This window comes from Zootermopsis nevadensis, unplaced genomic scaffold, assembly GCF_977971745.1.
Source record: "Zootermopsis nevadensis isolate Lab colony 2312 unplaced genomic scaffold, Znev_1.0 Znev_ptg000061l, whole genome shotgun sequence".
In the NCBI taxonomy this organism is placed as follows: Eukaryota; Metazoa; Arthropoda; class Insecta; order Blattodea; family Termopsidae; genus Zootermopsis; species Zootermopsis nevadensis.
The window spans coordinates 15,336,865-15,351,230 of NW_028259192.1; the positions used below are offsets into that span (position 1 = coordinate 15,336,865).

The 14,366-nt window shown below is 35.0% G+C and overlaps 1 protein-coding gene across 5 annotated transcripts in view; it reads left to right on the forward strand.

Annotated features, from left to right (window-relative positions):
- Nucleotides 1-2,094: 2,094 nt before the first annotated feature.
- Nucleotides 2,095-14,366, forward strand: part of alpha-Spec (alpha spectrin) — a 37,968-nt gene continuing 25,696 nt past the window's right edge. For 4 of the 5 annotated variants that reach the window (XM_087340264.1, XM_087340265.1, XM_087340266.1 and 1 more), the window contains exons 1-15: nucleotides 2,535-2,672; nucleotides 3,527-3,687; nucleotides 4,039-4,134; nucleotides 5,098-5,233; nucleotides 6,146-6,465; nucleotides 8,148-8,336; nucleotides 8,432-8,602; nucleotides 8,956-9,123; nucleotides 9,490-9,729; nucleotides 9,811-9,999; nucleotides 10,474-10,629; nucleotides 10,752-10,884; nucleotides 11,924-12,108; nucleotides 12,783-12,935; nucleotides 13,774-13,933. In XM_087340264.1, the coding sequence (XP_087196390.1) occupies nucleotides 2,633-2,672; nucleotides 3,527-3,687; nucleotides 4,039-4,134; nucleotides 5,098-5,233; nucleotides 6,146-6,465; nucleotides 8,148-8,336; nucleotides 8,432-8,602; nucleotides 8,956-9,123; nucleotides 9,490-9,729; nucleotides 9,811-9,999; nucleotides 10,474-10,629; nucleotides 10,752-10,884; nucleotides 11,924-12,108; nucleotides 12,783-12,935; nucleotides 13,774-13,933 (2,497 nt within the window). In that variant the 5' untranslated portion in view covers nucleotides 2,535-2,632. Of the gene's footprint in view, nucleotides 2,262-2,534; nucleotides 2,673-3,526; nucleotides 3,688-4,038; nucleotides 4,135-5,097; nucleotides 5,234-6,145; nucleotides 6,466-8,147; nucleotides 8,337-8,431; nucleotides 8,603-8,955; nucleotides 9,124-9,489; nucleotides 9,730-9,810; nucleotides 10,000-10,473; nucleotides 10,630-10,751; nucleotides 10,885-11,923; nucleotides 12,109-12,782; nucleotides 12,936-13,773; nucleotides 13,934-14,366 lie in introns of those variants that run through there. The other variant, XM_087340267.1, reaches the window with a different exon arrangement.

Sequence of the window (14,366 nt, forward strand, 5' to 3'; positions counted from 1 at the left end):
CCAAGTGGAAGAGAAATTAAATTGACCACAGCATGACGTCTTCTTAGATCTTGCTCTTGCTTCTGTAGTATTTATTAAAGTAATCTAAACTCTATTCAAGAATCTCAATTTTTATACTTATCCACGTATGTTGAAAAAAGTTCATGGAACTTTCCTTGCTAGTATTTGAAATAAGCTGAAAAATGTGTTTACGCTTTCAAGTAAAATGATCGTCGACCATGTTTCGTATAATTCTCGATTATATTTAATTACACTTCTGACCCCCTTTAAAACCAAGAAGTAATTACATTATTAGCTACTTTAACGATCAATAACTCTGCATTAAGCCCACAGAATGTATTTATGGTCATCAAATTAAACAGCAAAAAATAAAATGGAAACTACCTAAATTGTAAAAATTATATTGATAAATTGATACCTAAGTTAAGTGCAGCACATTACAAAGTTAGATCTTCGTTTATATCAGCAGCACTGACAAACTCAAAACAGTTTATTTATCTTTTTAACTCCATAATGAAGTATAGAATAATTATATAGGGTAATTTAATTAACTGCAAAAAGATATTCACTTTACAAAAGAACATTGTTAGATTAATGATTGGTGTCAAACCCAGAAATTCATATAAGAGTCTATTCAAGAAATTAGAGATCTTAGCTGTTACATGGGAATACATATTCTCATTAATGAATTCCATCGTAAATAACCAAGAACATTTGTAAACTAATGCTGCTGTACAGTGTCAACACATAAAATAAGAAACAGCTTCACAGATCAACTGCCAACCTCTCATGTTTTCAGGACAGTGAATATTTTTCAGGCATCAAAATGTTACCATCAAGTTTCAACAGTCTTCTAAATAAAAAGGCACAGTTTAGGGTAGCATTAAAATACAGTTAATTACAAACATTCCTTTTTCTCAGTTGATTAATTTCTAATCTTCACAAATAAGACACAATGTTCATCAAAGTTTTCTTGTCTTCATGGATCTACTGTATTTAATGGGTTGATGTATTTGTAACAAATCACTAATTATGAAAACTCTTTGTTTTTAACAGGTACAATTTTGTAATAGTGTGAACTCAACTTTTAACATATAATACTTATTGTATTTTCTCTGCATTTTGCTGCTGTCTGAAGCATTGCCCCTGGATATAATACTGTATGACTGAATGGAAATATAAAAGGCGTGCTGTTTCTGGGAGGTCTACTATTTAAACTATAAGCTGTCATAACGCAAAACATGATAAGCTTGGTAAGAATTCTCAAGATAACAAGTATGTAGGTGTCTGTCTTGTGGGATTTTCATTATGTAGTCTGGTGAATATTGATTGGCATTTCATTGGAGCTTATTGCCCCTATTATTGGGGTAATCTCCTCTGCATCATCAGCCAGTATCTATTAGACTACATGGTAAAACAACCCAAAGAAGTCATCTTCATATAGAACTTAATTTTGGTAACAAGAAAATAATGATCACGATACCATCAATAGATTTCATACATTTCACACGAAGATAGATCACTAACACCACATGTTTCAGGTATAGCATCATTTGATGTACTGCAGATATATTAAGCGTCAAATCCAATTGCTAAAATAAATAATTAACAGAACGAAATGCAACAAGCTGTTTCCAGGTGACGATCACGTAATACGTTTCATTAGCACCTTGAGTATGCACCTTACTTATTTCCACCATAATACGGTAGTACCAACCAAAATCACGGTTACTGAAAAGAAATGTCTTTAAGGCATGAATAATTTTAATTGTTAAAGACTTAAAATGATTATCGGAATAAAATGTATGTTGTACTCAAACTTAACACTGTTCGGAATTATAAATTGCAATATTTGGAAGGTAATTTTTTTGTTGACTGAAAATGGCTGTTTGAACATTCACATAACACACTCGGTTTCTGAGAGGTGGAGCATCCACTGTGCGGAAAAAGGGTTGGACTTTCCTCCATATACTTAAATTAAGTAGCTGTAAAGTAATTTTTTTTTAATGTAGTACTACTTATAAGCTTCTAAGGAAGGGCGTTATTTATATAAACTAATTTATTTATTCTATGCAATTGTCTGTTCATAGATGGATGAAATGGGGCAAACGTGCGTCAATTAGAACAGCGCATCTATTTATGATGTCACTAAAAGATTGTGAATGACGTAATGGAGTAAAAAGGTGTTGTCTGAGCGATTAGTGAGAAGTGAACGGTCTCCATTGTTTATTGTATTGTAAAGTGAGAAACATAAATATAAGGTAATATTATATATTTAAAGTTGTTTTATAAAGTATACTTTTGTTCACAAAGCACATACAAGATTGTAAATTGTCTTGTGGTAGAATAATATTTGGGTCAATACTATTGTCAATGCCACACCCAAGTCACTCTATAACACTTTTGAAATAAACTGGATATTAAAAATTATGGTACCGTTGCAATATTTAGGCATGAATGCGTAGTCATGAAATAGTGGTCAGAGTAGAGTGGTTGGTTACAGGGCATCCAACTATTCAAAGTTCGGTGATATTGACTGAAAGTACAGCAATGCAGTACTTTTCGTCTGCACCACACCCCTCAATCGTCACAAGCTCATTGTGGTGCAAGTCAAGAGTAGTGAACGTATCAGATGTTAGTTCATAGTGAAGAGGTGTCTGCAGAAGTTAATGGTATTTGTTGTAAGAGCTAGAAAATTGTGCATGAATAAGATTTTTTTTTTCATTGAATGGTTTAAGTGTTTTTAAGACATTTTTCATGTTAGTAAGATGACTGTTCTTTTTCTATTAACATGAAGCAGTGTGATTTAGTTTTCTCCGACTTGGATTTTGGTTCAAAATTCCCCTCTGGATGGTATTACTTCCTTGGAAATGAATGTCTGCTTCCAGTTTTTGCTGAAGCAACCCCTTTCTCAGCCCTTTCCTTCATTACAGAAGTTTTTCAAATTGCAGCTTTGTCGAACCTGTCCAGCTCATATTTTGATGCCTGTTTCCTGTTCTTATGTGGGGGTCAGAAATTCACATTCACCACAAAGAACTTTGTTTGTTCCTCAATTTGTTGGACAGAAGTGTGGGGGACACTAGTAGTTCTGGCATGTTGTTTGTAAGCTTTCTTGATTGGGATCATTGGAGAACCACCGGCATTGTTTATTGCTTAATCACAGATTTCAGGTGATTCATCAGTACCACATCTAAGTAAAATCTATGAGGTTTTATATCATAAAGGAATAACCTTACATTCCTTATTTTATGAACTGCAGCTTTTTAAGTCGGGTGTTATTTTTTTAATAGCCTCATTTATAATTTCATAATCTAGTTTTAACTACCCCCACTGGTACAGTAATCAACATTTGTAGATTAATAGGGATCACTGGATTGCAATCAATATTTGTTGTAATTTATTATACAACTATTTTATGTTTAGATTTCTAATTATTTGTACCAGTACATTTGACTTGCAGTGCAATACTAACAGAATTGCAATTGAAAATTTACATTTGAGGAAGAAGGGTAAAATCATGTTTCAGAACATTCCAATATGGATCAAATAACACCAAAGGAAGTGAAGATACTGGAAACAGCTGATGATATACAGGAGCGTAGAGAGCAAGTATTGAATCGATATGGAGATTTCAAGTCAGAAGCAAGAGCGAAAAGGGAGAAGTTGGAGGATTCACGACGTTTCCAGGTGATATATCCATAATATTCATTCCAGCAAAGACAGATGTACCGCCCCAGTCAAACTCCCCGCCTGGCAGTGTCCTCAGATCGGATCACGTGGGGCACTGTCGCGGCAGGCAGGTTCTGTTGATTTTAGAGATAATTTAGCTTTTAAAGCAAGTGTATTGGAATATAATGAAAGGTAAAATTCAAGACAATAGGTTGGTGAGTACAAAGTGCTGTAATGTTTTGTGGTTCAGTGTAGAGTAGTCTCATGTGATGTGGTATATTGGTTTCTTCCAGACAGTTGCCAGTTTTGTAGTTATGTGTGCATGTGCATATTTGAATGGAAAGTAGTCTCATCTGACTTTATTTTCAGTACTTTAAACGAGATGCAGACGAACTCGAATCTTGGATATATGAGAAACTACAAGCAGCTTCAGATGAGAGTTACAAAGATCCAACCAATTTGCAAGTAAGGTTATAAATTTAATTCTCTTTTATTAAGGTTCTATGAGAATGTGTTTTTATATATTTCTGTTTGTTATTATCTCTGGAGGTACATGTTTACATTTTCTCAGTCTTTTATATGCTGTTTCTTTGCCATGTAGTTGTATTCTTCCCTGCTTTTGTCAAAACTGAAGAGAAATTTTAATACATGTAATTTTGCTTCTCCAAGGAAGACATACTGTATATACCCATGTATTGCCTTCTTTTGTTCCACTGATTTTAAACACCAAAAGTAAGGAGGTGGGGGGGGGGCAATATGCAGATAGAGATTTGAGGATTTTAGAGCAGTAGAATTGCGGATTGTAATCTCAATTGTGACTCGGTGTTTTATTATTAGTGGTCCATCTTCACAGTAGACAATGGAGGCTGTATATAAAACAGTGTGGTGACTTCATTTCCAGACTGAGATTGAAACTATGTTTGACTGGATTAGTACGACTTCCTTGCATTTTGTCCATATGGATTTGCGTGGCACTTTGTTTTTAAGACTACGTCCTTTTACTTTGTAGAGGGTTAAGGTGATGTCAAAGAGGATTATATGCCTGTAAGTAACTGTAAATAGTGTGATCAAAGCCATAGGTAAGTCAGACTCAAAATACATTATGGGAAGAATGAAATTTGTCATGATACATTTCAGATTAATAATTAAACCTTTGTTTTGCCTAACAAAGGAGAATTAAGGCCCTGTGCTGGACTTCATATCCTAAAATGAAATGTAAGAAAGAGCCTGGCCTGATGACATCAATATAAGTGAATGTAAATGGTGCAGTAAAAGGATAAACAGAACATTTATTTTCTCTTAATTGAATAAAAGTGATTAGAAATTAGTCATGCTTGAGCCTGGGCTATGAATAATAAAATCTGTAATGTTAGTTCACTTTCATTGACTAATACTAATCTGTTAATTTGATGCCATTGCATCTATCAGGCGAAAATTCAGAAACATCAAGCTTTTGAAGCTGAGGTTGCTGCCCACAGTAATGCTATTGTAGTATTGGATAATACTGGAATGGAAATGATCAATCAGGCTCATTTTGCTTCTGACATCATTCGCAGGAGGCTTGGTAAGTTGATGTGTACTTTTATACAGTTTATTAGTTGTGTGTGACGAAGTTGTGGAAAAATATTTACTTATTATTGAATTTAAAGAAAATTGACCTGACAGTGAATTGGTTGATAGTGCTGTTCAAGATGCTATGATGAAAGGTAACAGTGATTGGAAAGATATGGAAGTTATTGACAAAAAGTATAACTTCTTCATCTGGTTTTTAACAAATGGCTGAAGTCAATTGCCAAGCATATTGGACCTATTTATGTTTATGGGCATTACTCAGAAACCTAATATAGCTGGACAAGTCCGTGGACCATGCCCCGGCTTGTTTCCATAAGATATAATCTAGGTTATGAAGGAGATCAATTTTAAAATTTATATTTCGCAATGAACACTGACAGCCAGGACACACCTAAACATCACCTCACTCCAGTTTACCATTACCTAACCGATAATAACCCAATCCCCGAGTAAGAAAAACTAAAGGTGATAGTGAGGAAATCACAAAAGGATAATTTCAACATCATTGATGATATAACAAAAGACAAGTTGGGATTAATCTTTTAGAGTTCTGGTCTTGCTCACAGTAGAATCATCAATAGTTTTAAAAATAAGAGAAACTTAGTAACATTTTAAATGTTTTGTCTAATTTCACATTTGAATAATATTTATGATTATGAACTGTGTTCTGAAATTAGGATATTTTGGTGGATGAATCACTGATATTTTTGGAAATGCATCAGTCTTTCAAACAATACCACCACCTCAGGTTGTCAGATTTTGGAGTAAAAACTTAAGAGCTCTTTGACACTACTACTTGGTACTTGTGGTCCTTGTTTCTTCAAGATTTATTTGAAGTTAAGGAACTTAATGTACATAAAATTTTCAGGAAAAAATTGCCATGTTATTTGATGTTACTTTCCAGAGGAGCTTCATCGTCTCTGGGAGTTGCTTTTATCCAAGCTAGCAGAGAAGGGAATGAAGCTGCAGCAAGCTCTTGTTCTGGTACAGTTTTTACGCCAGTGTGATGAAGTTATGTTCTGGATTAATGATAAGGAAACATTTGTCACCACTGATGAATTTGGACATGATTTGGAGCATGTAGAGGTGCTTCAGCGCAAATTTGATGAGTTCCAAAAGGACATGGTATCGCAGGAATATCGAGTGACTGAAGTGAATGAATTGGCCGATAAACTGGTGGTAGAAGGTCATCCAGAACGTGACACTATTTTGCGTCGTAAAGAGGTACGTAATTAGAAATTGAGTACATATGCCTGGTTTGAATAATTCATCAGTTATCTGATTAAGGGCTGAAACAATTTTTCACACATCTACCATGTTGTTTGACATTATACAAAGTTCAATTGAAAATTGCCTTATAGAAATTGCAATTTTTTTAAAAAAGAAGATTACCACCATACATCTTTCCAGGACCCTACATTAATTGGTATTGGTGTCACTTCCACCTCACAAGTTCATGCATCTACCATGTAATTACTGGTATAGGAAATAAAAAAAAGCGAAGGTAGCATAACATCCGTACCAATTTTTGTTTATTATTCAATGGGACTTAACCTATAGGCAAGAGTGACCTGTATCCTAGTAATTACAGTAGTCTGAGGTAGTAGTAAAAGTAGTATTTCAGTCTCTCTAATATTCTTCTTGGTTGTTCACTCCATTACTTGGGTTATATTTTGTAAGTACAGTGAAACCTCGATACATCGTTTTCGGCGGGGGTGGGAAATAAAAACGATGAATGCGGGAAAACGATAGATGCGGGAAAGCATTAAAAATTTTAAAAAAACAATGTTTCTCTTTCAAAGTTACTTCTTTTTACCAAAAAAGTCTTTAGTGGACAACTGGTTTGTTGAAACTTTACGTTTTAGACCAAACAGAGCACTTTCCACGTTCAAAATGTTTTCTTCGTCACGTTCACTAATATTAAGCGCATAAAAGAACGACTTCACTTTCGCCAATGCAGCGTGTGCTTCGGCAAAACTCGGCAAAGCTTCGGGCTCGCACTCGTCTTCCTCTTCCTCACCGCTCCAACCCCCTTTGCGGACAATAACAGGAAGAATGGAAATACTATTACTGCCGAACTCAACGAAACGTAGCTGTAGAAGACCCTGAACCGCTGGAAACGAGATGAACCAGAAGAATGAAAAGTGCCGCCAGCCTTTCCTTTGTACTTGTAATAAAAGCATTTGTGAAGAAATTCACACTGCACATGCCATCTGGCATCGCTGGAACGAAATATGAGTGCACCCTAATTAAAATCGTAAAATTTCTGACAATGCGCGCCGCCATTCTCTCCAACTATCACCCCTGCACCGCTGACCCTCATTCCAAAAGAATGTGCTGGTTGGGCGACATAACAGGTTACCGCTACTGTGTATTCCAAAAACATTATGCGTCTTTATTATATCTCAACCCAGCATTTTAAATTCTCAGAAACGATCATTGCGGGAAAATTGTGGGCCGGAACTAAGATTTTTGAACGATCGATGCGATAAAACGATAGTTCGAGGAACGATAGAAGCAGGAAAATGTAACATTATTTTATATGGGATGTATTCGGGACCGAACAAAACGGACGATGCATCCGGGAAAATGATAGTTCCGGGAACGATGGATAGAGGTTCCACTGTATCGGTGCTTTTTCTCAAAATGAAATTATCACGCAGATATTATTGATATTCAATGAGTGTTTGGCTAGATTTCTGAATTTGTCTGTCACGCACGTGTTCTGATATACAAAGCAGCTTTTTTAATCAATAGAAAGGTTGGAATTGCTTATACAGTGATGGTATTAACAATTTTTTTTCAACCTGAGAACTATTTAATTAAATCAGACCTAAAATGTTTTACTATATTCACAACATATATGTTATTTGTCAAGTAGAATGTCTATACTTTTTTCTTCTTAGGAATTGAATGAGGCATGGATGCGACTGAAACAGTTGGCTTTGATGCGACAAGAAAAACTGTTTGGAGCTCATGAGATTCAGCGTTTCAACCGTGATGCAGACGAGACCGTTGCATGGATTTCTGAGAAAGATGTTGTGTTGTCGTCAGATGATTATGGTCGAGATCTGGCCAGTGTGCAGACTCTTCAGGTAGAAAAGAGGATGATTTGTGTATTTGTCTCATGTTATTCAGAATTTGTATTTGGAATTAAAGGTGTTATATTATTAATTTTCTGTTATTTCAGCGTAAACATGAAGGTGTAGAGAGAGATTTGGCAGCCTTGGAAGATAAAGTGGCAACTTTGGGGCAAGAAGCTGACAGACTGTGTGGGATACATGCTGACCATGCTGATCAGATTCAGGCAAAACGAGCTGAAATTGTTGAATATTGGGAGAGTCTTACTACAAAAGCCAAGGTATCATTTCCTTTAACATTGATATGCACAGTACAGTGCATTACTTTTAGAAGCTGTGTAAAATTCATTCGTTTGTTTTTATAGTGTCATGGCCCATGTAATGGTATCTTCCATTTGTGAAATGTTGTAATTTTAATGTGATTGTAAAGAAAAATACAAAAGTAGAATAGGTAGGATGGTAGGATGAAGTGCTTTGTATGAGAGCTCTTGACTTCACCCCCTTAAATATAGGTAGTTCTGTAGAGTTGTATCTTAAAGTGACTTGTAGGTTCTCCCATATTCTTCAAGGTCAAGAGAGAGTTCTGTGTAAAGCAGCTATTTCTCCCTTTGTCATACATTATTTTATTTTACAGGAACGTAGACAGAAGCTGGATGAATCATATTATCTACATCGTTTTCTGGCTGACTTTCGTGACCTTATATCCTGGATCAATGACATGAAGGCAATCATTTCTGCAGATGAACTTGCTAAGGACGTGGCTGGTGCAGAAGCACTGTTAGAACGTCACCAAGAACATAAAGTAAATTTTACTATTTTATGATTTATACTGTAGTGATTAGAATGGATATGTATATGTGTAGTTAGGGATTGTCATATTCAGAAGACAGCCTCTTCAGATTCACCGCCATAAAAACCTGAAATCCTACTAATTATATTCAGAGTTGTGGACTGTGCAAACCTATGATTGTGTGGACAGTCTCTATTGAAGTCCCAACTACATAAATGATTAATATGATTTATAATGACCAGGATATATCTGTGAGCCATGAAGAGCTTTGATTTATGTGTAAATCAGACCAGAATACAAGGATTAAGTAGAGAGTTCTGTTAACATAGGTCTGGTATTTACCATCATTCTGATCGTGTAATTTATATTTGTTGTTAGGGTGAAATTGATGCACGTGAAGACAGCTTTCGTGCCACAGCTGAAGCTGGACAGTTGCTGTTAGGTAGAGAACATTATGCATCAGAGGAAGTGAAGGAAAAACTTGTGGTTCTTGCCTCAGAGAAAACATCACTGCTCTCAATGTGGGAAGAACGCCGGATCTTGTATGAGCAGTGTATGGATCTGCAGCTTTTCTATCGAGACACAGAACAAGCTGATACTTGGATGGCTAAGCAAGAGGTAATTTGCTGTTTCATTCCTCTTTTCATGGGAACAATATTATATGCTTCTAGTATACACATCTTTATCTTATTTTTGTAGGCATTCTTGGCCAATGAAGATCTTGGTGACTCCTTGGATTCTGTTGAAGCTCTTATTAAGAAACATGAAGATTTTGAAAAATCTCTAGCTGCTCAAGAAGAGAAGATTAAAGCATTGGATGAGTTTGCAACTAAGCTGATAGAAGGCCAGCACTATGCAGCTGATGATGTGGCACAGCGTAGAGCTATGGTAAGTGTCAAGAGTATCAGTGTTTGAAAATTTACAGTGCATTAGATTATTTATGATTATTCATTTCAGATGACAGTTTTGGATTATATTTCTTCCATTGTCTTTATTTTTTGTTGTATGAAGTGTTGTGGAAATTCTTTTGGATAAGATAATTACATCTTTGTTGTTTATATTTATACTTAATCTAGTGCATTATTTACTGTTACTTTGTTATTACTGAAAATGTAAGATTGATAAAAAGAATTAACTGTAAAACTACATGTTGCAACCTCTTCTATGGTAACTATGAAATCCTTGCCCTACTCAGATACAGTAACTGCATTTATGTAAATTGGATGCAAAAAGTAGGAAAATAATTTCCATGTAACATGAAAAATCAAATTGTTTCCTGATTTTATTTGAATGTTTTATTGTATAAGTGGTAGATAGTGTTCCAGACAGGAACATTTTGTAATTGTCAATTTTTGTTCTCAGTTGCTTGAGCGTCGAAATGCACTTCTGGAGAAGTCTGCCCTTCGTCGAGCAATTCTAGATGATTCCTATCGCTTACAACAATTTGAGAGAGATTGTGATGAGACCAAGGGCTGGATCAATGAAAAGCTAAAATTTGCTACAGATGACAGCTATCTTGTAAGAATTTTTTGTTTTACTTTCTGTAGATAATTTTGTTCAAATCTTACAAATTCTTTTGCTTACAAATGGGACATAAATAATATTTACTGGTGTTATATTAGTGAATGTTTTCTCATCAGGATCCAACAAATTTGAATGGGAAGGTTCAGAAACACCAGAACTTTGAGCAGGAGCTGAATGCAAACAAAACTCGCATGGAAGATATAACTTCAACTGGGCAAGAACTCATTGAAGGCAATCATTATGCAGCAGGTAATACACATAAAGAATTTGAATTTGCGTAAAACAGTTGCATCTTTGCTGGAAGAGAATTTTTATATTTTTTGATTACAGTAAAAACCTAAATCTTTAGTTTTATTATTTGAACATAAGAAAAGATGGTTTCCGAATTCTTTAAATCTAGCCTTTTTTAGATACGAGGTCCTCAGAATCATCCAGTAGTGTTTCAGGCTGTCGCGTGATGTATCATTTGAACAATTATATCTGAAAACATATATTTTGGATTAAGTGACATCAAGTAATGGAGAAGGTCTAGCTGTGTCGAACTGTGGGAATATTGGTTTAACTCCACCTCTTCTCCACTGACATAATGAAACAGTAGCATATTGAAAGCTAAGTATGCTTTGTCATTGGTATAGTTTTCAGTGTTCTGTATTTGGCAGTGGTGTCGTTACTTTTGAGATAAATCAGTAGTTTAAAACAAAATATTTTTTTGTTCACCATTGAAAGCGTTGCCCAGGCTCTTGCTGTTGTATCAGCCCAGTGTAGTATGTCTTATACATACCTAGCTAGCATACACTAAAATCCTTTCTAAAAAAGCTCATAAAGGTCCCATTCACACATTCTTGTCTTTGTTCTGTCTAGATACATGATACAATTTTTTTATTATATTTTTGTTAATAAACTCAGTTTTGTCTAAAACAGTGACACTTGAACAAAAGTGTGCTTTTCATTTTGGTTGCTAATTGCATCAGCATCCAAGTGATGTATTTCTGAGAATTAATAATAGATGACAGTTATGGATTTTATAGCTTTTAACATTGCTTTCCATTGCTTCTGTATTTTGTATTTATACTTATTTGTACTTATAACTTCAGTAGTTGATGTATCAATGAAAAACATGTATTTACTGATTGAGTATTTATACAATGTCCTATAACATGAATACAACAGTAAACAACAGTGGTCTTTTCAGCATATCACTTCTAATCTGGAGTTTACCAAGTCAGATTCTTGTATGCTGTAATACTGCATAAATTATAGCCGATTTTGGCACCTGTTTCTCGTGCAGATCGAATCCAGGCTCGTATGGATGAGATTGTTCAGTTGTGGGAGACGCTGGTCGTGGCAACCGACAAGAAGGGCTCTAAGTTGCAAGAAGCATCCCAGCAACAGCAGTTTAATCGAACAGTGGAGGATGTTGAATTGTGGTTGTCAGAAATAGAGGGCCAGCTTATGAGTGAGGATTATGGAAAGGTGTGTTTGGATTACTGTTTCAGCAGCTGTGTGCATTTTGTTAAAACTGTTGGAATAAACACTTGTTTCAGTGCCATAAATCTAATGCTTCAAATTTCTTCTCTTAAATTTTAATGGTTTTCAGGTGGGGGAGGGAAGCACAGGTTATGTCCTTTGCACTTTGTTTCTTTTATAAATTGAAACATGATATTTATGTAGACTACATACACATTGTAACAACAATTAGAGGATGTCAAATGTAAGGCCCCTGATAAAAGAGAATGCAAAAAAATGGGGTGCTGGACAAGAAATAAAAACCATTATAAAATTCTTCGAATGCAAAAATATAAATATGGCATGCAAAACATGTATACAGTAGAACACATGTTACAGCCAAAAGCACAAAAAATTATAGCAGCATCAGTCAACTAAATTATTTTGATTGTCCAAAGAAATACATTGGTTAGACAAGTTGTACATTTAATATTAGATTTTAAGAACTTCTGTGCTATGTAGTATATTCAAGTTACAGACACAGGACATACATACAGAAACATGGAAAATGTTATGGAATAAGAAAAGCCAAGAAAGGAAAGCTTTAAAGCAGTTTAAAAAACATCACATATTTTTAAATAGTGAACAAAGTATATTTATTTATAGTCTCATATTATCATGTGAAAACTTTCTGTATCTAGGACTTAACTAGTGTGCAGAATCTTCAGAAGAAGCATGCTTTACTTGAAGCTGATGTTGGATCTCACCAAGATCGTATAGAGGGAATTAGAGTGGCAGCAATTCAGTTTGTAGAACGTGGTCACTTTGATGCTGATAACATTAAATCAAAAGAGGTATGTTTCAGTATTACATAAATAAAAGAAATCAATATTAAGGTGATATTCTGATATGGTGGCAGTCCAATATTGCAGCACTTAATAGAAACTAAGGACAAAGTATATCCCTGAATAAAAACTTGTTTTCTTAGTTTACCGATCAGATAAAAACCATTCTGGTTGATTATATCCAGTCATGAAATGGACAATACAGAAGTTTGAAGATGACCGTCTTGCAGGTTGTAATGCCATGTAGTCTGGTATAAGTTAACCAGTGTTTCAGAAGTACTTGCAGGGTATGTGATGGAGGTAGCAAGTACCTTTGAAACATTGAAAAACTGCTGACTACACAGGGCTATGACGCAGAAGACGGCAATCTTCATTCTCCCCTTTGTGAGAACGTTGAATCTTACAACACAGAAGTTTGTGTTGTACAAATGCTGTGAACTATTTGGAGCTCCTGACTTGTATTTGGACTAATTGGGCAGGGTTGTTCTTGTAATGGTTCAGTTATGGTTGCCACGTGCAAATCCAAGTTTTGTACATTCAACTGGAACTTGAAAAAACTGACCTCCATTATTTGCTGTAACACTTGGAATTACATTTTGAGAAAAGAGCAGATTTAGTATTTATTTTGTTTTTACACTTAGAATATAATTCTCTTAGTTCATTGCAGCTTACAGGCAACATTTAACGTCATGTATTAGTTCATTTTAGAGATAGCCAGTCTGAAAGATACAGGCTGTCTACAATTATATTTTAAGGAATCATGTTTTTTGCAAGCATAAATACCTGAAGAAAAATTTGCGTAAGTGTTTAGGTTTTCTAAATAATATAAATGTTCTTAATGAATTAGGTTGCCTTGACGGAGCGCTACTCTGCACTTCAGCGACCCATGAATATTCGCAAGCAGCGTCTGTTAGATTCTCTTCAAGTGCAGCAGCTATTCCGTGACATTGAAGATGAAGAAGCATGGATAAGAGAAAAGGAGCCTGTAGCAGCATCAACCAATAGAGGCAAGATAAACACATTATCTTCTTGTTATTTTTTCTGTTATTAAATCTTCCATAATTTTAATTTTTTTCTTATATTTCTACTTTTTCCTAAGATGTTTTGACTTTATGTGGGTCATATTTTCAGTTTGGTAATGTAATTTTAAATTATACATAGGCATTGGTGTAGAGATAAAATACTTGAAAGATTATTAAATACCATTAAATCAAGATCTGCAATTTATCCAGGTAGATGCTGGGAAAGTACCATAAATTAGGCCACTACCACTTCCTGTCCCATGCTTTGTAATTGAGTATTCATTAATCATCATTCAGTGCTATATATTCTGAACTGCTGACAGTGTCATCAAATAAACTGTGAATAAGTAAGAGAGACTGAACCCATTGATGCATCATCAGATAAGGAACTGTATTTTAGGTTTTATGAGCTGGAAAT